Source organism: Gekko japonicus, unplaced genomic scaffold, assembly GCF_001447785.1.
Source record: "Gekko japonicus isolate JY-2015 unplaced genomic scaffold, Gekko_japonicus_V1.1 scaffold1478, whole genome shotgun sequence".
In the NCBI taxonomy this organism is placed as follows: domain Eukaryota; kingdom Metazoa; phylum Chordata; class Lepidosauria; order Squamata; family Gekkonidae; genus Gekko; species Gekko japonicus.
The window spans coordinates 25,165-48,909 of record NW_015174885.1 but is presented as its reverse complement, the minus strand read 5'-3'; the positions used below and the strand labels follow the sequence as shown (position 1 = coordinate 48,909).

General features: G+C 46.9%; 1 protein-coding gene across 1 annotated transcript in view; it reads left to right on the top strand.

The window, feature by feature from the left end:
* NAT8L (N-acetyltransferase 8-like (GCN5-related, putative)) overlaps positions 1-10,189 on the top strand; it is a 46,051-nt gene extending 35,862 nt beyond the window's left edge. Inside the window, exon 3 of the mRNA XM_015424915.1 lies at positions 9,822-10,189. Within this exon, the coding sequence (XP_015280401.1) occupies positions 9,822-10,189 (368 nt within the window). The remainder of the gene's footprint in view (positions 1-9,821) is intronic.
* Positions 10,190-23,745: the final 13,556 nt, after the last annotated feature.

The following is a 23,745-nucleotide window of genomic DNA, read 5'->3' as shown; positions in this document are numbered from 1 at the left end:
GCACTGGTTGGGAAAGGGAAGACCGATCAGGGAGGCATGCCTCCCCTTCGCTTCCCCAGCCGCCCTGCTGGGAGCCGCACAATACATGTGAAGAGCCGCATGCGGCTCCCGAGCCACAGTTTGGCCACCCCTGCGCTAGACCAATATAGCACTTCATGCTACAGCAGCACCATTGAGAAGCGCTATATTGGTCTCGCGTTGTAGCTCTCAACTTAGAATATTCAAAAAAAGGTTTGAGAAAGACGGCGCACCGAAAAGGGGCAGGGAGAAAGTGTATGAAACCCCCATCCCTGCATCACTTTACTTGGAACTGAGCCAGCAACAGATAACATCCAGTTTGGAACGGTAATGTGAAAGGGGCCATATTCTGTGCTTGCTGAGGTGGTCAGTGTCTCTCTCAGGCCCGACTGAGAAGTGATGGTGAGCATGCAGGAACCTGTCCATGCGGCATTGCTCGTGCCAACTCTTTATGTGTGCCAGTGGAACATGCTGGGGCAGTACTTGGCCAGCCAGCTTACAGATCCCTAGCATGTTAGCACTGTGTAGGCAGGTCAGGTGATTCTGAGAGGCTGGGTATGTGCAATGCCATACCTGGAGGAGGGAGGGGGCTGTGGCTCAGTGGTAGAGTCTCTGTTTTGCATGCAGAATGTCCCAAGTTCGATCCCCGACATCTCCAGTTGTCAATTCCCCCCTTCTCACCCTGGGTCCAGCCACTGGTTGCCATTACTGGGCACAAGCCCCCCTTCCCCTTGGGGTGGCCTGAGGTCTCCGAATGGTTGGGAGAGGAAGGTTGTCACCATTCCTTCTCCCTGACTGGCTGGTTCCCTTTGCCCTCTTTCTCTCTCAGTTTGGTGTAGTGGTTAAGTGCGCGGACTCTAATCTGGGAGAACCGGGTTTGATTCCCCACTCCTCCACTTGCAGCTGCTGGATGACCTTGGGCAAGCCATAGTTTTGACAAGAGCCGTCCTTGAAAGGGCAGTTCCCCATATGTTCCCCCACGGGCACTACGGTCGGGGACACAACACCTGATGATGCCAGGCCCCAAGGAGGCCAGGCTGGCTGCTACCAGGGCCAGAGCTTTTTCGTTGGCGGCTCCTGCCTGGTGGAACGAGCTCCCGGAGGAGATCCGGGCCCTGCGGGCCCTTGTGCAGTTCCGCAGGCCCTGCAAGACGGAGCTCTTCCGCCAGGCTTTCAAGTAGGAGCCGCCACCATTACTGTACCATTGTTATGTTACCATCAGGATTGTCTGGCCCTGGGAAGAGAGAACGACAGTGTCACGTGGAACTGAGAGCATTGAGTAGATGTACCATCTTGTGACATCATCTTTATGGAAGATCAGACTGGAACAGCTAGAGCACTTATTTTGATGTAAATGTAGTAATGGTTTTATAGGGTTTTGATTTGTTTTATCTGTTGGCTTATGCCTATTTGTGAGCCGCTCTGAGCCCGCGCTGCGGGGAGGGAGGGCTATAAATTGAATTTGTAAATAAATAAATAAATAAATAAATCAAATTAACTATCAAAAAACCAAAATTGTAACTTTTGGGAGTAGAGCAAAACCCAGGAATTGGGCAATAAATGGCCATCAGATAGAACAAGTTGATAGTTTTAAATACCTGGGCGTAGTTATACAGGCCTCCAATTCTAGGGGTAAGCACAGCAAACATGTTGTCGATCTAGCCCCTTGGCCCTGGCCCCCCCCCCCCCCCCAGATAGGCCCTGGCGCTCTGTGTCGTGCTGGGGCACGGCCTATTTGCCACTTCTGTGTGCCGCCGGCAGTGTCCGCACAACCTCTCTGTGCCTTTTTCCATCTGTGGTCCAATCGGAGAGGTGGGGCCGATGGCCTATATTTCTGCCAGCTCCTCCTGTCCACCTGCTGTCCCGGGGTCTAGGTCTGGCCTATCGAGGCGATCTTCCGGACTCTCCTCCTCTCCTGGTCTGCCATGTCTGCTGATTCATGCCAGACAGAGTGGGTGTTGTCTTCAGCCCCTGAGGTAGTGAGCTTAGGCTCCTGGCCATCTGAGGAGATGTTTTTGGGCCCAGAGTGGGGCTTCCTGATGTTCGAGGGGAAACTGTTGGGCATGGAGAGTCGGGGCACGGACTCCAGTTAAAGGATCTGGCGGTAGGGGATGTGAAAGGCCTCTGCCTGAGACCCAGGAGAGCCGTTGCCAGTCAGTAGACAATACTGACCTTGCCGGACCAAGGTGTGGTCCAATCGGAGAGGTGGGGCCGATGGCCTATGTTTCTGCCAGCTCCTCCTGTCCACCTGCTGTCCCGGGGTCTAGGTCTGGCCTATCGAGGCGATCCTCCGGACTCTCCTCCTCTCCTGGTCTGCAGTGTCTGCTGATTCATGCCAGACGGGGTGGGTGTCGTCTTCAGCCCCCGAGGTAGTGAGTTTAGGCTTCCGGCCATCTGAGGAGATGTTTTTGGGGCCAGAGTGGGGCTTCCTGATGTTCGAGGGGAAACTGTTGGGCATGGAGAGTCGGGGCACGGACTCCAGTTAAAGGATCTGGCAGTAGGGGATGTGAAAGACCTCTGCCTGAGACCCAGGAGAGCCGTTGCCAGTCAGTAGACAATACTGACCTTGACGGACCAAAGGTCTGATTTGGTATGAGGCCCCTTCCTGTGTTCACCCAGGTACGGTCACGTTCTCCCCCTGACAATTTCTCCCTGTTGACCATTCACTTCTGGGGAAAGCTAGTTTTAAGAGTTGAAAAGCTGCAGGGTAGTCATGTTGGTCTGCAACGAAACAGATTCGAGTCCAGTAGCACCTTATATAAGCTTTTCAAGAGTGAAAGCTCCCTTCATCCAACATGAGTCAGACAGACTTCTGGGGGAAGTTAATCAAATAGTGGGTACTTTCGCACGCACTAGATAATGCACTTTCCGTGCACTTTGCAACTGGGTTTTACTGTGTGAAATGGCAAAATCCATTTGCCCACAGTCGCTGAAGTTGAAGTGGATTGAAACGGCATTATTTATCATGTGTGACAGTACTCACAGTGTGCCTTATTCCTCAGCTTTCAGTCCACCCTGCTTTTGTTGGCTTCCTGCCCCCCCTGCCCCCCCAACCCACCCATCTTGCTTTTGATGTGTAGCTCATGGATTTGTGTTGAAGCCTGACAGGGACTGTATGCCCCAAATCCTACTGGACCTTTCTGTGATCTTTGATAATAAATGTTGGCATCATGTCTGCTGTACTTTAGTGGTCATTTGTGGGACACCTTATATCCTTTATCAGGGACAAAGTCAGAGGTCATTTCGGGGGGGATCGCAGTTCCCCCGGGTGAGGTATGGGGGGGGCACATGACGAAGCCCCGCCCCCTGCTTCCGGCCGCCCCGCTTCCGGCCCTCATTCAGCCAGGAGGAGGCAGGAGAAGAGGGAGGGTAAGTTGCTTCCTCCCTGCCTCTCCCCACCCCTGCCTGCCTGGGGCCAGGGAGGGCCTTCGCGGGGCTTCCTTGCACTCCCGCCGGCCGGGACCGTTGGAGGCGGGGTGTGTGGCCTTATGACACACGTCTGGTGATGTCGGGGTGTGGCCTTATGACACACTTCCGGTGATGTCAGGGGGTGTGGCATATGCTAATGAGTTATGCTAATGAGTTCCCCAAGCTCTTTTTCTATGAAACGACCTCTGGACAAAGTGAAATCTTTGTCACACTTAATACTTGCGTTTAGGCTGGTGACAAACACGAAGGACACAGGGCCTATTACGTATGGGTGTTTAACCTCGCGTTCACCCTGCATGTCCGTCGGGTTTTCTTTGTCGGTCTGCATTGATTTCCCTCCCTTCGGCACTCAGTTCACTTTCTGGTCTCTGTTTCCACGAGTTTTCTGAGAGTGCTTTTGTGCCGATTTTTCCCTTGTTTCGCTTCCAAGCCAAAGGTAATTCAAAAGCGTACAGATTCCCTCAGATTTCCCCCCACACACACACACCCTTTTGCTGCCCCTTGAAGGTAAAAAAAACCCCCCATCGGGGTTGTTCTGCCCACTCTGCACCTTCCGCCATTTTTTATTTTTTTTAACTCCGACAGCTTTCCCCATGCTTTACATGTTCAGCCACTTAAGTTGTTATTCCAGTTAGCTTCTAGGGAGTGAGAAGGGTTTACGGAGTTCTATCACCAGGCATCCGCCATGATCGTCGCCGACGCCACCCAGTCTCCCTTTTAGTTGATGATGGAATCAAGGAATAGGAAATCTTTTAACAATTTCGATTTATTCATCATCAACCTTAAAGGTGTGTGGTTCCCCCAGTAGTCATTACTTTTGTCTTCGTGATGTTCAGCTGTAATCCTGCTTTGGCACTTTCTGATGCAACCTTCAGCAAGTAGTCATTTCAAGTCTTCACTATCTTCTGCCAGTAATATGGTGCCATCTGCAGATCTCAGATTGTTAATGTTCTTTCCGCCAATTTTCACTCCGCCGTCACCTAAATCGAATCCAGTTTTCCTGATACGTTCTGCATACAGATTGAACAGACAGGGAGATAAAATACATCCTTGGAAACTGGAAACCATTCTGTTCCTCCATATTCAGTCCTAACAGTAACCTCTTATCCGGAGTACGGGTTTGCACATCAAAACAATCAGATGTTGTGGCACACCCAATTTCTTTTAAAATCAGCCATAAAGGTAAAGGTTTCCCTTGCTCAAAAGCCGGTCGAATCTGACTCAAGGGGGTGGTGCTCATTTCCACTTCCAAGCTGAAGAGGCAGCACTGTCTTCTCTATGATCATGACTAGACACCAAGGTGCATGGAATGCTGTTACCTTCCCACTGAAGTGGTACCTATTTATCTACTTGCAGTTTCTTGTTTTCGAACTGCTAGGTTGGCAGGAGCTGGGACCAGAGACAGGAGCTCGCTTAGTCATGCAGCACTCAGGTCTCGAACTGCCAAACTACCAACCTTCCAGTCTGCAGTTCAGCATCTTAACCACTGTGCCACCGCAGCCCCTTATAAAACTAACCATAACTTTTCATGATTCACACAGTCAAAAGCTTTGCTGTAATCTATGAAACACAAGCTGATTTTCTTCTGAAATTCTCTGTTATGCTCCAGTAACCACCATAAATTTGCAGTGTGATCTCTAGTGCTCCTTCCTTTTCTGGATCCAGCTTGAACATATGGCATTTCTCATTCCACATGTGGTAACAGTCTTTGTCATAAGATTTTGAGTGTTACTTTACTTGCATGAGAAATCAATGCAATGATTTAATAGTTGCTGCAGTCTTTGACGTCCCCTTTATGTAGAATTGGAATGTTGATAGAGCATTTCCAATTTGTGGTCCGGTTTGTTCTGTTTTGTTTTGTTTTTTGCTGGCATGTTCTTGTTCAGATTTTGATGGGCTCCATCTTTGTGGCTTGGAATGGCTCTGTTGATAACCCCTCGACTCCTAGTGATTTCTCCCAGTTGCTCTCAGTGTTACTCAGTGCTTCCCTTCACTTTCTAAAAACGTAGTTTCTTCTTTAGAAGTTTCTTCTTGGAAGGAATTTCTCATCCTTTCATCTCTTCTGTATAGTTCTTCAGTGTATTGTTCCCATTGGTGGGGAAGGCGGGGTACAATTGAATAAATAAATAAAATCTGGACTCTTTTTGTAGCAGGAACTCCTTTGCATATTAGGCGACACACCCCTAATGTAGCCAATCCTCCAAGAGCTTACAGTAGTCCCTGTAAGAAGAGCTCTGTAAGCTCTTGGAGGATGAGCTACATTAGGAGTGTGTCGCCTAATATGCAAAGGAGTTCCTGCTACAAAAAGAGCCCTGAATAAAATTATTATTATTATTATTCAGTTAACATATTTCCATGTTGATCTTTCAGCAAACCTAACCCATGCTTTAACAGACCTCTTGCTCTTTTTATTGTTCTGTTTCTTTACACTGGTTATTATAATAGTTCTCTTTGTCTCTGCATGCCAGTTGTTGAAGTGCTGCATTTAGAGTTCTGATTCTATTTCTGTCACCTTTTAGGTTTGCTTCTTGTCTGTCTTCAGCCATGTTAAGAGTATCATCAGTCATCCATTTAAGCTTTTTCATTTCTTTGGCTACAGGAATAGTCTTTGCACATTCTTCCTTGATAATATATCTGGTTTCAACCCATAGTTCTTCTGGTTTAGTACAGAAAGACAGACAGACAAATAGATATTTCTTTAAATTTAGATGGTCTTATACCATATTCTTTCGCTATTCATATATATGAAATAAAGGGGAGCCATTTTCTGAGAAGTCTGAGATATAATTAGGGGTTTCCATACGTTTCAGTTGTGTTAAGATCTGTTCCACTATCATGATTTTCAAAATTTTGTTATACCAGCTTCTGATGTTAGATAATTTTTCCTTTTCCAGCCTTTTGCCACTAGGAATTTTGTTGCTGTTAATAACAGTACAATGAGTAATCATCTGATTTAAGTGATTGTTTTATTGTCTAAAACTCTTAATCGATTTGCTTGGGTCATAGGGAAATGGAATAACGTGTAGTTTTACTGATAAGATGTATGTTTAGCGTCCAGAAGTGTAGCATTTTTGCACATTCTTACCAGGTATGAAAACAAGAACCTGTTTTGCCACACTTCTTCCAGCAAGACTCTGGATATTGACTTGTAATATGATGTAGATGGGTTGGGGTTACATCTTTAAATGTAAGCGGTGTTATGTTAATAGAAAATGAAGTGAAAGGAGGTGAAGACCAAATAGAGGACCAACAATTGAGGGTTTACTCGTGAACCAAAATCTCTTTCCCGTTTAGCTATGTATCCTGGATCTTCTGCCCGTATATGTTCTCCTAAAATCTTATATATAACATAGATATTTGGGCCTGTTTTGTAAAATGGCCTCCAGTCTCACTGAATTTCTGTTAAGCTGCCTTCTATTGATTGGACTGGTTCAAAAAATTGTACTTAGAGATATTGATACCCAAGGAATTCCTGTCTTCAGTTGCAAGAGTTGTTTTGATAACTTTCTTTCATTTGCAGTGATCTCGTTCATTCTATGTATATTTTCCCCCTAATATGGAAAAGCTCCTTTTAATACATCAAGGGGAAAAGACAACCTGGCTCAAAAAAAAGTTTGAACTAGAGATGGATCTGATGCCGGAATTTTCTGCTATTGGTCCCAGCTCAGTAATATGGACTGTAGAAATGGGTTTGTCGGTTATTTATTTTGCTTAGCTGGTTCGAAAAGAGTCCAACATGTGAAGTAGCAGCGTGAGTGGGAATGATTCCCATGAAGTAGGTTGCCAGCCTCCAGGTGGGGCCCAGAGATCTGGAATTACAGTGATCAGTTCCCCTGGAGAAAATGGGGAGGGTGGACTTTTTTGGCATTATATCTCATGGCAACTGTCCTTGGCAAGGAAGAACGGCAGGGTACTTTTGTATGGCTCTGTGGTGCCCCCTCCTCCACTCACATGGAGTGCCTATAGGATTGCCAATCTCCAGGCGATGGCTGGAGATCTTCTGCTATTACAACTGATCTCCAAGGTGATAGAGGTTCGCCTGGAGAAAATGGCTGGTTTGGAAGGTGGACTCTATGTCACTGTACCCCACTGAAGCCCCTCCCCCAACCCCGCCCTCCTCAGGCTCCGCCCCCAAAATTTCCAGGTATTTTCCAGCCTGGAGCTTGGAACCCTAAGCGCTTACCACCCTCCTCAGCAGACCCCCCCCCCCAGGGTTACAAGTAGGTCAGGTGCCACATTGACCACCCTTCTTGTCTTTAAAGATACAGAGAGGGCCTGGATCATTTCCGCTTTCAGGTCATCTCTCTCGTTCCCAGAGACACCCCCAGACAGGGTAGCCCAGCCCTCTTTAATAACGGGGCCTCACTCACACAGAGTTATTGGGGTTAAGGTCTCAAACCCTATTCCAGTCATATGTTGCCGCTATTTATTCATTTCCTAATATGTATTTTAGGGAGGAGAGATAGAGATTTATACCTACATGTTGACTGAGATATTGACTTGTCTATGTTTCTTTTCCTGAGACACACAGCCCATAGGGTTAAACGAGGGTTATCATATTTTGAAAAGCAAAAAAGAGGACATATTTCCTGACTGGCTACTTCAAACAAGCGATCATGATGAAAAATCTCATTTTAAATACCCCTCCTATTGAAGCTGTGGTCGTTGGTACTAACTAGAAATAGGACATTTTCACCAGTTTTTAAAAAAGAAGAAGAGATTGGATTTATACCCCACCCTTCCCTACCCGAAGGAGTCTCAGGGCGGCTGAAAATCTCCTTTCTCTTCCCCTCCTCACAGCAGACACCCTGTGAGGTAGGTGGGGCTGAGAGAGCTCTTTCGAGAACTGCTCTTGAGAGAACAGCTTTGAAAGAACTTATGATTGACGCAAGGTCACACCAGCAGCTGCATATGGAGGAGTGGGGAATCAATCCCGGTTCTCCCACATTAGAGTCCCTGCTCTTAACCACTACACCAAACTGGCTCAGAGCCCAAAAGAGGACAGACACCTGAAAAAGAGGACCTGTCCTCTAAAAAGAGGACATGTGGTACCCCTAGTTAAACAAAACAAGAAGTTAACTTTTATTTATGATATGAACCTAACACTGGAGAAAGTTACAATGTTTCGCTTCTGTTGAACTTTTGATTGGTAGTCCTATACCCACAACTGGGATTCTTTGTTACAAACTGACTATTTTCAGTCCACTCTAAGCAGCTCTTCTCCATAGTTTCACTCAGTCAGACATCCTCTTTTCCCTCTCAACTCCCAACTGCCCTCTTAACTGCTGTTTTCTAACTGACAACTCTGCAACATTCCATCCACTCCCATTGGTCACAAAGAGAGGCAGAACCTAGCCTGTCCATCATGGGTTCTTGATGTTTAAAAATTCATTCTCATGAATCAGATGGAGTATAGGGATCAGCCCTGAAGGTAGCCCAAAGAGTCACAGAATTACAGGACTTGAAAGATCAGTGATTGAACTTGCTGAGTACATGCAACCTTCCTAGCAGATTTGGGCCGTTCATCTGAAGTGAGCCGAGGGACCAGTTCAGTAGAGGTTGACTTAACGGTCATACTTTTAAGAATGTAATGCCCTCAAAGTCCTCACCTTTAAGCCGCTCTGCTCTGTAGCTCACTCAGCCAGATACAATCTCTAGTCCTCCACCTCTTTCTTCCATTCGCTTACCTGCTAGATCAAGACGGGTAGCTGTGTTCGTCTGTCTGTAGCAGTAGAAAAGAGCAAGAGTCCAGGAGCACCCTTAAGGACTAACTAAATTCGTGGCAGGGTATGAGCTTTCATGAGTCACTGCTCACTTCTTCAGATACTGCTGTTTTTCAGCTTCTGCTCTCACAAGCATTCTGTGGGTTGCTCTCACAAGCTCTCTGTGGGTTGCTCTAAGGGAGAGGCAGAACCAAACCTGTCCCATCACAGTAATGAAGTCAGGTCCTATCTTGCAAGTGTAGCCTTCTGATTAACACTCACTGCAAGGTTGCCAACTCTGTTTTGGGAAATTCCTGGAGATTTGGGGTGGGGCCTGGGAAGGGTAGGGTTTGGGGAGGGGAGGGACCTCAGATATAATGCCAAAGACTTCGCTCTCCAAAGCAGTCATTCTCTCCAGTGGAAATGATCTCTGTTGCCTAGAGATCCATTTTAATTCTGGAAGATAACTAGGCCCCGCCTGGGGGTCGGCAACCCTAGCAAATTGGGCAGGGGGGGGGCAGCATTTATTGGTTTATTAGCTCATTCTTTCCAGTGTGCCTACTTTGCTTTGAGGTTATAGTTCAAACCAGCGCTTTAGGGAAAGCATCAAGACATTGTGTATTTGCAAAAGAGCTGTTTTCTTCATCTTCACACGGTCCTTTGTACACACAGGTTCCTGCTTCTGGGTGGCAATGCTGAATGGCAACGTGGTGGGCATCGTTGCTGCCCGAGGCAATGAAGATGACAACACGCTGGAGCTGCGTCGGATGTCTGTTGACTCCAAATACCGTGGTAAAGGGATTGCCAAAGCCCTGGGTCGCAAGGTGCTGGAGTTTGCCATGATAAATAACTATTCCTCTGTCGTACTGGGAACCACGGCGGTGAAGGTGGCGGCTCACAAGTTGTACGAGTCTTTGGGATTCAAGCACGTGGGTGTGATCGAACACTACACTCTACCCGGGATGACGCATTCTGTACTTGAGCGAGTATTTTTCCAGGTTCGCTATCACCGCTACTGCCTGCAGCTGCGTGAGGAATAAAAGCCTCTCGTTAATTTTGTTCCTCCCCAAAATCTTCTCTTGACGGTGTTTTGTGGGAGTTTTTGGTCATTGTTTGCCGTTTTCCTCCCCCCCCCCCTCATTTCATTTTGTTCATTTGCTTTGTACAGACTGCTTGTACAAACTAGGGTCCTCCTTTTCTGACATGTGAGTGAAACGATGGTGCTAAAGCTGGAGGTAAGACTGGCTGTCCTCGAGGCGTGTGATTGTTCAGTAGCCCAGGAGGTCAGGACGGGACTCCCTCTCCTTCTCATCTTATCTCGCCCAGGTTACCTACATAAGCACAGAAACTTTCAAATATGTAACGATACTGCTTGCCTGGAGTGTGTAAATAGTGTATGCCTCGCCCCTCGCCCAAAATATATTTAAAAAGGAAGTATCGATAGACTTCACGATGCAGATAAGTGCAGCGATTTGACTCGACTGCATCTCTCAGTATTTTACGGACGAGTGTTACGCATTTATTTTACCGTTAACATATTGGCTAATAATGCTGAAAGAAAATGTGAAAACCCTGCTTGCTCCAATGCATGAAGAGGAAGTGTTTGCATGCATATTCCAACACGCAGCACTTGCCAAGCAGGCTCGGACGCTGCACTTTCGGGATGCGTCTCAGAAAGAGTCCCGGTGCGTCTAAGCGTTACGACGCATTCCTTTATCCTCATTTCCTTCGTAAGCCAGCAAAAGAGACTTGAAGCGTTTCAAACCCTGAGCCCAGTGTAACGAATGTAAATGTGTATATAACTGACAACCTGCAGCCCTGTGCCAGACATCTCTACATGCCGTAGAATTCCTTTGGGTTTCGTTTGGCCTTCACGTATGATTTTTACTTATTATTATTTGTATTTCCTCACCAAGGTCTAGCTTTTGCCAGCTGGTTTAACTGAGGCATAATGGGGGTATCAGTTTCTTTGGTGACCCACTTGTACGCTAATATGCGCACCAAATATAAATGCTTCGGAAAAGCAATATATTTCAAAAAAAGAGAAAAGCTAAAGGCAGCGGGAGAAGCTGGGATACTATTTTAAATCAATTGCTTAGCAGAGTAGCCAGCCTGCCGTGCAAAGTAGTTGCTGCTTTAACGACATCAGATTTGTGAATTGTACAGTACAATGCAAACAGCAATGCAACCTAGATTTGGCATGCATCTGTCCCTAGCCTGTATGTGAAGTGCCTGCCACCAAAGGGATAACCAAGGCTACAGCTTCTTCTAGCTCGAAATGCCAATTTTGTATTTTATTTCAAGATAACGGCAACCTTGCATGTAGTATATCTTGATGGGAATCGACAGCTTTTATGTTTTTTTAAAAAAGCGATACCTTAGAAATCCTAAGAACATTTCTGGTTGCACTTAATTTCGGGTGGGTCAGAGGATGCACCTCTTTAAAGGGAACCCCCCTTTAATATATTCCTTGTAAATAAAGATGACAGAAGTTAGGCAAGGGGGGGTAACATTTCTGAAGTTAGGTAAAGTCAAGCGTAGGGTTGCAGACTCAGGGTTAGGCGATTTTAGGGGCGGAGCCTGGGAAGGGTGGGGTTTGGGGAGGGGAGGGGCCTCAGCGCAGTATAATACCATAGAGCCCATCCTCCAAAGCAACCATTCTCTCCAGGGGAACTGGTCTCTGTTGTCTGGAGATCAGTGGTAATTCCAGGAGATTCCCAGGTCCCACCTGGAGGTTGGCAGCCCTAGTCAAGAGGAAATGACGCTGTCATCCGACGGGAACACCCCTATGCTGTATTCAAGAGATTTAGCGGTGGGCGAACCGAATCTTGTATCGCAATTCGTTGTGGCTGAAAATGCAGCCGTCTGAAAACAAGAGTTGGATCTCTGACTACTGGTCGATTATCCAGGCCTGCTTCCAAGACAGGATCGGTCCAGTCTAATTCAAGCATCAGGACAAAGCTCTCAGCAAGGCCCACGACAGTCCTGTAAAGTGACTTGGAAGAGACTGAGAACCTCATCCGGGAGACGGCCATTGTGACGAAAGAGAAATCCCACCGCTTGAAAGAGAAATCCCACCGCTTGACCGAGCCGGGAGCACAGGGAAGGAGAAGCAACGGCGGCCGCCACAGACATTATAAGAGCACAACCAAACTGGCGTCCAAAATCCAAAATGTATCCCCCCCCCCTTTTAATTAGCAGATGCCTCGACAGTGCTGGTTTTCTTCTCGCCACAATCTTTATTAACCATAAAGCGACAGCATCAACTTGCGTCCCAGCAATAAACCAACAGATCGGTAATATCAGTTGAATTTGATTTCTAGAATGTACCCATTGGAACAGAGTGGGTGTGGGTGTGTGGAATGTATTTTTTTAAAAACTCTTTCTATGCTGTACATTTCTCCTGAAGTTGAAATGTGTATTGTTGGAAGGTGTAGGATAGAGGTGTATAGTGTACAGAAATTGGTATAATATTTTTAGCTGTTTTATGGCGATTTCATTAATCTGCATAACACAGAATAATATTATAAAGCATTAGGAAAAAGTGGAAAAAACCTGCTTGTGCCTTTTAATTATTTTTTTTGTTCCTCTGTTATCATTGCACTAAACAATTTCTGAAGAACTGATACCAGTATCTAGTCTGAAAGACCTATGGATGGATGAGACGTGACGTCTAAATGGAATATTATTTTTACCTGAGGCACTTAAAGAACTTGATGGGTTTTGATTCCTCTACCTTTGTAGCTTACCTCTTTCTTATCTGAAAGGGCACTCAGAATTCAAGTTCTGACCTAGAAGTATGTCAGTTAAATGTCACTGTATCAGAATATCTGTAAAGAGATCATTTTGGGACACGTTTTTGAAAATAGATGGTTTTTGAAGTGTTGGCTCTCTTGCTAGAGAAACATAGGCAGGTATCACCTCTCTCGTCAATCTATTTGTATCTCCCAACTACACTTCTTTTTCTCCTGTTTCCTCTTTTGGAAGCTGAGAGCTGATCCTGCCATTCTGTTTCTGAAATGGTACAGTCCTCTCAGGTGCACAGAAAAAGGATGTGGGCAGGTTGGATTGTAGAACTGCTTTCAAACGAGGAAGCCTCAGTTATTACTCTGAGCTGGTCCTGGCCCACAGCAGGACTGTACCAAGTCTCCCAAGCACCATCATTCCTGTTTTCTTTTTCTGCGTTGTGACCGAAGTGTCTGGGAAGACGTGTCTATTATATTTGGGACCGGAGCACAAAGCCCCGCAGGGGACCTCGCAAAGGAAGCTTTATTAAGCAAGTCAGAAGGTCAGAGGGAATATTAATGCACAAAACTGGACACCTTTTGTAAGTGCTTAAACCCAAATTAGAGATGCCTGAAAACAAAACAAAAAGGGCTAAGAGTGTTTTGTATTATGAGACAACATCCGAAAAGAAGGGGCATGTCAGAAACCTGATGGATCCGTGAGAAACAAAAGACTTCAGTTGTCGCTGCGTATAAATCTGTGAAAGGAGACAGAGTAGGGGGTGTTGTAAGGCATAAAGTGTGCAGGGAAGGCCTAAAGTTGTCTGTGGAGTCTTTGCAGAAAAAGATACAACATCAGAAGCGTAAAGAGTCTTGTCAGCTTCACTCTTCACGCGGGGTCAAAGTCAGGTTTTGCCAGTGCACATACACCACACGGGGATCGTCTGCACCCAGAGTTTGCACATGACACGGGTTGTTTTCACACAGAGAGTCTGTCTTTTGACACAGGTCTCCGTCCAGCTTTGCCTAATGTAGCCAGCTTCAAGGTATTAATAGCTATCTGGAATGCCTTGAAGTCGACCTTTTCAGGGTCTCTATGAGGATGGGCTGGCCTCCGAAATGAGCTCCTGAGCTCATCTGGACCTTGCAGGCACATGTGAAGAAGGAGACCCTCCTTCTGAGGAAAACAGAATCGATACAGCGTTCAAGCCTCGCAGCCTGAAGAAACGAGAAAAGGACGATGGCCCTACACATTTTTAGCTCTCGGTTCTAAATTCTTCGCACTTCTGTCCAAAGCCCGTGGGTGAGTCTGCTGAATGCAGAACTGGCCGATACCAAATGCCGTAGAGCACAGATCTCCAAAGCTTTTTTTAAACCCGCAGGCCACTTTTGGGATTCTGAAACAGCGCGGTGAGTGCAGCCGTAAAATGGCCGCCACAGAAGAGAAGATGAAAAAGAGAAGAGAAATCCGCCCTTCACTACCCAGAGGAGTCTTGGAGCAGTTTACAGTCTCCTTTCTCTTCCCCTCCCCTCCCCTCCCCACAACAGACACCCTGTGAGATAGGTGGGGCTGAGAGAGCTCTGAGAGAACTGCTCCTAAGAGAACAGCTCTGAGGGAATTTATGACTGACCCAAGGTCACACCAGCAGCTGCATGTGGAGGAGTGGGGAATCAAACCCAGTTCTCCCAGATTAGAGTCCGCGCTCCTAACCACTACAGCAAACTTGCTGCAGGAGGCGGAGCCGGCCTTAAAATGGCTGCCACAGCTTATAAGAACATAAGAGATGCCAATGTTGGATCAGGCCAAAGGCCCATCCAGTCCAACACTCTGTATCACATAGTGGCCAGAAATACCAGTGCCATCAGGAGGTCCACCAGTGGGGCCAGGACATTAGAAGCCCTCCCACTGTTGACCCCCCCAAGCACCAAGATGACAGAGCATCACTTGCCCCAGAGTCCCTATCTATACCTTGTGGCTAATAGCCACTGATGGACCTCTGCTCCATATGCTTATCTAATTCCCTTAGAAAAGAACTTCTTTCTCTACCTGCTCTAGCCCATGCATAATCTTATAAACCTCGATCATGTCGCCCCCCTCAGCCATCGTTTCTCCAAGCTAAATGAAGATCCTTGTGCTGTGGTGGCAGCTGCTGCCAAATCAACCTTTTAAAAAAACCTGCACAGCCAATGAAATCTCCAGTGGCCAATTGAAGCCTTGGTGGGCATCACATGGGGGACCCTGGTTGTAGAGTCCCATTGCCCAGCTGCGGTATTGCTAGGGAACATGCCATCCAGGCATCAATCAGTAGATGGAGAGGCGTCTTGTCATTTATGATGAAACTATGGCATTCGTTGTGTTGATCATCTGGTGCATGACCTGCTTTGTAAAGCAAAGCATTTTGGGCCAAAGATGAATCGATCTCAGCTAAGCTGAATATCCTCCAGCATATGCCTGACAAGGACGCAGCCGTCAATGAACGTGAATGCTCACCTAAACTGTCCGGCCACCTTCACGTGAAGCTGACGCTGCTGCAGATCACACAGATGCCTGTTCCGGATCCCTGCACCTCTGTCAAAGTCTTGGAGTGAAAACGGATCGCGGCCAAGAAAGACCGAAGCCGTAACACAATCTTGTCAGTGCACCATTATTGATGGGAAAAGCTCACGAGAAATCACATTCTGTTCCCCTGGCCTTCTTGCTGTTATAAAACACTTGTGAAAAACAGCAGCTGCCTTCTCTGAATAGCCAGATTTGTAGAGACAATTCCATACTCATCGGCTTTTTGTGATGCTCACATACACTCTATACGTCCTTCTGCTCACGGGCCTTTTCTTCGATTTGACATATTCCCCAAACCCCCCCCCTTGCCCATGGAAAGTTCACTATCACAGATACAGAGAATGGTTAAATGAGACATGGGGTGATTCTGCATCTAGCATTCTCTCCCCATTTTCTCAACCGGGAGGGAAAAGTGCAGCGCAAAACCACATCCAAATACCCCGGAGCAACGCCGTACTGACTGCAAAGTCACCCCCAAACAGCCATAAACCTATGCAGAAGGTACCATAAAATCCGATGATCAAAGGAAGTGAAAGCGGCATGCAATGCAGAGGGGAATTTCTGTTCCAACGTGGGTTTGCTAAAACAACGGAGGGAAAAGCCAATGCCGAATCAACCATGGAACGACGAAGATCCGTGCAACAGAGTCTTTTCCTGCTGTAAAAAGTTGGAAAATCCCACCATGGTTGTTACTGATGGCATTGTTTCCTTCCTTTTATTACAGATTAAGGATGTGGTGTCTGTGCGCAGGCAATCTGGTTTGTTTATTGGTCCCGCCACACTTACAGACTGTTAATGGAATCTCACTGAGGCCTGAAGACATTGATGGAGACGGCTGCTTGCTGGCCTTGATCTAAAGAAAGTCCGTCGACCATTCCCCCGGAATGGGTGCCATCAAAGGAAGTTTGACCCCGGAATGGGTGCCATCAAAGGAAGTTGACTGTTTCAGTGGAGACAGCCTATTATTGAAATCTCTGAAGGCTTTCAAAGTGCTCCATCCATCAAACAAAGCTATTACCTTGTCTACAGGTCTCTTATCATCACCTACTGGAAGAGCAGCAGCTGAAGTCCAGGGTTTGTACCATCTGTGGCGTAAGGGGCCTTGTAAAATGCTTTTGTTCCCCGTTTGTTTGTTTATGTACTTCATTTAAAGACCACCTTTCCTACAGCTGCGGTGGCTCAAGTGGTTAAGACGCTGAACTGCAGGCTGTGGAAGGTCGGTAGTTCAGCAGTTCGAGACCCGAGTTGCCGCATGATGGAGTGAGCTCCCATCTCTAGTTCCAGCTCCTGCCAACCTAGCAGTTCGAAAGCAAGAAATTGCAAGTAGATAAATAGGGACCACTTTTGTGGGAAGGTAACAGCATTCCGTGCGCCTCGGTGTTTAGTTATGCCGGCCACATGACCACGGAACATCTTCGGACAGCGCTGGCTCTTCGGCTTTGAAACGGAGATGAGCACCGCAACCCTAGAGTCGGATTCAACTGGCTTTCGAGCAAGGGAACCTTTACCTTTTTTCCTACAGAGTGTTTTTTCCCCATCACTGATTCTTCACCATTTTTAGCTATGGAACAAGCATTTTGGCCCAACGACTTTGCCTTCTTCGTTTATGGAGTCTTCCTGAATTCAAAAACCATCATTCTTATCTACAGTCTCACCAAACGAATCCTGATTTTTTTCTGTTTCAGAACCAGGAATGCTCACGGCCATGCCGCACGTGGCTTCTGTTCTTGTGGCTGCATCTGCCACTGGTGGCAATTAGTACTTCGAGCAAGTGTAGAGAATGGCCATCAGCCTAAGGCTGCCTGTATGGAGGGCTAGGTTGTGACTCCAGGGTCTCGGCACCATCCTCCACCTGTCCCTTTGTCACTCCGATCGACCCGAGACGACATAAGTAACATCTGTTGATTGTTGGCCTAGATAGATTGCTGAAAACATGGCTAGCTGGTCGAGCTGGACAGCTGGGCATTCCAGATCTCTCCCATCCTCTTTTTGCCCAAGAGAATAAAGAAAGGAATCGGGTTCACGTAATTGGGGATCAGGCATTTGCTTGTCTTGTTTTAAAGGAAAGCTGCAATTGCCAGAAAGCTGTGCGTTTAGCGCTGTCCAGAAAAATTGTGCCCCTGAGCAAAAGTCAAGTCCTTCTGATATGATTGCAAGTGGGTGGGTTCGCTTGGAACTGGATTATTTAAAAGGAGAAAAGAAAAGAATCCTATTATACAACATAACTGTTGCGAATGTCCATGCACGTCTGATGTATATGAGTAAGCTAAAACCAGGGGTGGCCAAACTGCGGCTTGGGAGCCATATGTGGCTCTTTCACACATCTTGTGTGGCTCCCGGCAGGGCGGCTGGGGAAGCGAAAGGGAGGCACGCCTCCCCGATCGGTCCTCCCTTCCCCAGACAGTGTTTCCCTCCCGGGGTAGGCTTCAGGTGGGGGAGAGCAGAGAAAGAAAGCAGTTTTACCTTTAAATGCGCTTGGAGGATGCATTTAAAGTTAAAGTTGCTTTCTTTCCACTTCTCCCTCACTCCTCCCTCTATTTGTTCTCGTTTCTGTTTCTCTCCTTTCTTTCCACCTCTTTCATTCTTTCCACCTTCTCTTTCTCTCTTCCTTCCTTCCATCCTTCCTCCCCATCTGTTTGCTTGCTTTGTTTTTTTTCTTTCTCTCTCCCTTCCTTCCCTCATCTGTTTGCTCACTTTCGACCTTTCTTTGTCTTTGTCTTTCTCCCTTTCTTCCTCTCTCCTTTTCTTCACCCCCCTCTACTGGCTTTCTTCGATTCTTTCTCTCTCTTTCTCCCCGCCTCTTTCATTCTCTCTCTCCTTTTCTCTCTGTCTCTTAGACAAATAAATATCATTAGCAAACAAATAAATATCATTGGATGAGTATCATTATCAATATCGGTTTTGACCCCTTTCGTTTTTATTTTTGGCAGACTCATTTAATGTTAATGAAAACCAAATTTGCATGTTTCCCAATAAAAATGTGTGATATTTGTTCATGTCTTGTGGCTCTCAAACATCTGGCGTTTATTCTCTGTGGCTCTTACGTTAAGCCAGTTTGGCCACCCCTGGATAAAACCAACTTCAGCACTCATACCGGTGAACTGAGCAAGCTCTGAACCTCTTCCCAGTGAAATTATCACCATCTGGGATTGCTTAGCTTGGCTGGATCGTGCGCCAAATGCACCGGCATACACATCTAATATACACTTGACTTTCTGTAAGTAACTGTGAAGGATTAGGAACGTCGCCTCGCTTTCCTTTAGTCCAGAGGCATGTTTAGAATGTGTTTTGTGCGCACGCATGTGCACCTGTATTGCTTTCTCTACAATGTGATCAAAATGATCTGCTTCCATCAGGTGTGCCGTTTACTCTTAAGATTGTTCAGGGGTGCCAGCGTGAATTAATGTTCATGGACTTCTGTTGAATTTGTAGTCCCAGGCCTAAATGAGGTCACACCCCTCTAAGTCCACTGATTCTTGACCTGGATGGCCCAGCCTCTGCTTGTTCCTGCCCTGACTCAGGCTAGCCCAATCACATCAGATCTCGTACGCTAAGCAGGGTCAGCCCTGGTTAGTCCTTGGACTGGGAGACTACCGAGGAAGTCCAGGGTTGCTGTGCAGTGACAGGCAATGGAGAACCACCTCTGAATGTCTCTTGCCTTGAAAATCCCATGAGGGGGTCACCATAAGTCGGCTGTGACTTGACAGTGCTTTCCACCACCACCACCACCACCCACTGCCAAGTCCACTGAAGCCAATGGGCTTTGAAAGGTATAACTTCTCTTCAGATTGCACAGTTCATGTACTCTTTTAAAGTAAGGCAGAACAGAGACACCTGGGTACTGACCCAGTGCCATTTTCAACACTAGTGTATCCCAGATGGGACAACAGCCCGGGGTGTTAACTAGTAACCAGAGAAGTTAATGTTTTCCATGCGGTCAGCCAGATGGTGGATTTTTAACATGTTTCTCATAGTCTTGCTCAACTCTGTTCGGAAGACTTAGTTCTTGCTTCCTGTAGTGAGAAGATTGCAAATGGTAGAGGCACATTGCATGGACGAGAGCCGCCCCCCCCCCCTTTGCCAATCTTCCGGCCGGTGTGCATTCTCCATTGGGGGAAATGCCTGGCAACATCCCAGCTTGGGAATACGCCGTATGACGGGGTTCCCTTGTAATGTGCCAGTGTGCTTCAGCTGGCACGCAGGGGCAGCTAGGTCAATGCTGAACAGGCCAGGGTCCTAAATATTTATTCACAGTGACAAAAACTCCAGGGGGAAGTTATGTTTATTCTACACTCAGCATAGTATGTCCTGTACTTTCTAATAGGAAGAGGCTAGGAGTCCCATGTACGTATTTAAGACAGCAATAATTTCCATTTTAAAGGGGGGGGGAATGTCGTTAACAGGATCCAGGTGTGGAAACCAGTGGGGTAAACAGGTTAGGGCGGACATCCCAGCTGTGAAGTGCCGCTGCCTGTCCAAGGAAGATCGACTCTTGAGACTGGTTTCACAAGCGATGCTTAAACTGGACTTTTCATTTCTCATGTCAGCCATTCAAAGGGCGAACCTAACCCTAACCTTTGCGAAGGACCTCTGGTTTTAAAAATGCCGCTCTTCTGCATTCTTGCCACTGAATATCCACTCAAAACCAACGAGGCTAGGTTTCGTTAACTGCGAGATCATTCTTAGTGCATAGTGGATGGAATGGAACTGGTTACCGGAGGGAGAACTGAAATGTTTGGACAGACCTAGCTCCTTGGAAGGGTTCTAAACACTGGAAAACAGGGGGATGATCCTGGCCCTTTCACCAGGCCGCAGAGCACACTGGCAAGGTACAAAAAAAGGAAAGGTAGCTCCACCAGCAACCAAGCGTCAAGACTGGAATGCCTTCCCACGGGGAAAAGTTCCTGACTCCTACATGACAAAGCAAACGTGTCTCAACAGTCAAATGTCAATCGAATGTATCTTTTTTCCTGTGGCAGCCAATAATAAAGATAACTGATGCTTGAATACTGCGCATGCTAATATAATTCAGTTACTATTGCAAGCGCCGGTAGGTGTTCAGTTCGTCCGTATATTTTTAGGCTCTGTTCTGCACTGCCTCTGTTGAGGGTGGTGGCAGCAGACAGTTTTCCACTGATGAAGCACTGAAACCCTTGTAGAAAGGCATGGTTTAAATGCAAGGTGTCTGTTCCAGTGAACAGCGGTGTATACGAACAACTAGGTATTTTGTTCTCGATGGCCGCAGTAACTGTGAAAAAAAACCCCAACCAGTTTTACTGTGATTAAAGCTTGATTATAGAAGAGTTATTAGGTTAGATTTTACTAAGTGAAACTCAAAAAGATGGAAGTATCATGGTATGAAAGCCACTGCTGTAAAACAATGTATGATTGAATAACGTCTTAAGAGATATACCATTTTTTTAAAATAAAAAAGCCTCTGTAATAAGTTATGAGCTAAAAGTCTGTATAACTTTGCCCAAGCAATTTAAAAAATAATAATATATGATCTACTGATTCATTAATGATATGTATTTAATAAAAATTGTGCCACTAGCAGCTTTTATATTTTCACATATTGAAAACAAATGCTTATCAATGAAAAAGAAGCAGAGAGGTGTTTAAAAATAAGAGAGTTCTCTAGGGGCTAATTGGTCGACGTCTGAACATTTGTATGTACTGTTTCATCATGACTGGCTGCCTAATTTCTTACACAGTAGCCAGTTTGGTGTAGTGGTTAGGAGCACAGACTCTAATCTGGGAGAACTGGATTTGATTCCCCACTCCTTTACATGCAGCTACTGGTGTGACCTTGGGTCAGTCACAAGTTCTTTCCGAGCTGTTCTCTCAGGAGCAGTTTGAAAGAGCTCTCTCGGCCCCGCCTACCTCACAGGGTGTCTGTTGTGGGGAGGGGAAGGGAAAGGAGAGTGTAAGCCGCTCTGAGACTCCTTTGGGCAGTGAAGGTCAGGGTATAAATCCAATCTCCTCCTCTTCTTTCCCAAGATTCTGCAAAAAACCCGAATTCCCGTATTGTGAGGAGGACAGCAGGAAAGCATCTACTTCCCTGTGGAAGTATATAAACCTGAAGGTCGTGGAGGGGGGTTAGATGGCACACACTACGTTTGGGGGCTGTAGTAGGTGTTCTAGGGTGATGTACCTGAAACAGTACTGCAGGGGACATGGAGAAAGGAGCCCTCGGCTATTTGGAATCGCCAAGTATTTCTCAACTCAGAGCTGTTAAATCTAGCTGGAGGGAAGGAGGGCCTGGTGGTAGGCAGAAGGGGGGGGGGCTGGGAACTGTCTGTCCAGGGCCTCCAAAAACCTGGAATCAGCCCTGATTCTGGGCCATGGGTGGCACTGGAGGCAAAGGGTGTTCCCTCCCTGCCACTGGCCGGATCTGAGCAGAGCCAACCAATGACAGGGCAGGAGGAGGCCCTGGGTGGACTTTGCTTCTTCACCCAAAGAGTCACGAACACGTGGGATTCACTGCCGCAGGGAGTGGTGGCAGCTACAAGCAAGAGGTGATTGGATAAACGTATGGAACAGAGGTCCATGAGTGGCTATTAGCCACAAGGTATAGATGGAACACAGTCTGGGGCAGTGATGCTGCATGGGGGGGGCAACAGTGGGAGGGCTGCAGCTTGCTGACATAGCCCCATCTTCTGTAAACGTACCTGAGAATGTATTTACCTTTTTAATGCTGGGAGCTCCGTTCATGGAACTCCTAGCATTTTGTCTGGTTTCGACTTAAAGGTCTTCCAGAAATCCTTTGCCAGCTGAAAATGCCAGGCAAGATATTGTGCATGCAGAGTAAGGCAGGCCCATCTAAATAGAAGATGATGCATTGTAAGCATTGATGGCACCTGGGTTTGGGCCACTGTGTGACACAGAGTGTTGGACTGGAGGGGCCGTTGGCCTGATCCAGCATGGCATCTCTTATGGAATGGTTGCCCTAGCATGTGATATACTGAACGAATGGTTTAGGAAAGCCCATACACTGACAGTCATGTCTTCTGGTCTTTGATCTCCAGAACTTCATGAGCTTTCTTGAGTGGATAGGGTGAATCAGTGTTCTGCTTCTTCATTCCAAGGTTTGGCCCAGCCCAGGTAGTATGGGCAGGAACAATCCTCCGCAGGGTCTCTGTTTACCAACCAGCATCACCACTGTCTCACCTGTATTCAAGTTTTACTTCTTATCCCTCAGTCAGTTGACCACAGCATCTCAACAGTGGCCCAGTAGAAGCTTATTCAATGACGTTTAGAGCTGGGCGATGACATTCAAATCTAAGGCTATGGGCGACCGCACTCAGCATCCAACATGGTGCCCACCTGCACCTTTCCTGGTCCCCAACGTGGTGCCTCCCCCCTCCACCTTTCCTGGCGCATCTAGGAAGCCCACAAATAAGACGACTGGAACAGCATCCTCCCATCCGACCATACTCCCCAGCAGGGCTATTTTTGGGCAGGAACGCACAGGAACGGAGTTCCGGCTGGCTCCCAAGTTGGCCACGCCCAGCAGGAACTCATTAGCATAATAGGCCACACCCAACAGCAGAAACTCATTAGGATTGGCTACATTAGGGGTGTGTGGCCTAACATGCAAAGGAGTTCCTGCTACAAAAAAAGGTCCTGGGTTTTGACAACAAACAAGGTAAACAGAATAAGAAGCAAAAGGTGGGTGTGGCTGGATAACCACACTTCTGGTAACATGGGGGTGCGGCCTAATGTGCTAATGAGCTGTGATTTCAGGGTGTGGCCTATTATGCTAATGAACTCCTGCTGGGCTTTTTCTACAAAAAGAGCCCTGCCAGCAACTGCTAGAAAGAAGCATATCGCCTCTGGTACTGGTTGGCATAGACTGGTAGCCTGTCCGATTCCCCAGGCATTCAAATAAATCCACGTTTGTAGCAAAGTAGCATTTATTAAAGCGATGGTGAAAACAGGTACACAAGGATTGTTAAGAATGGAGACTACCTCTGGGGTACAAGATAATAACCAAATTCAAAGCAGGCCGTGGCCAATGGGTCCTTTTCCCGCGTGCGGGAAAGCAGGTAAAACAGGCGCCCAAAACCCCTGGGAACAAACGGTCCTAAACATAAACACTAATTCGCTTCCCAAGCCCTAGCCTATTATAATCAAAGCAAAGACAAAACTCCTTCCATCCTCCAGCAGTCGACCTTGGGCATTATCTAAGTTCCAAAGCAGCCCTAACAAACGGGAAAAGGCATTTATTTACCTAATGAGCACAGTAGAAGTAAAAGCTGGTGATCTCCTGGCGGGGGGGTGGGGTGGATTAGCTCACGCAGGAAGCATA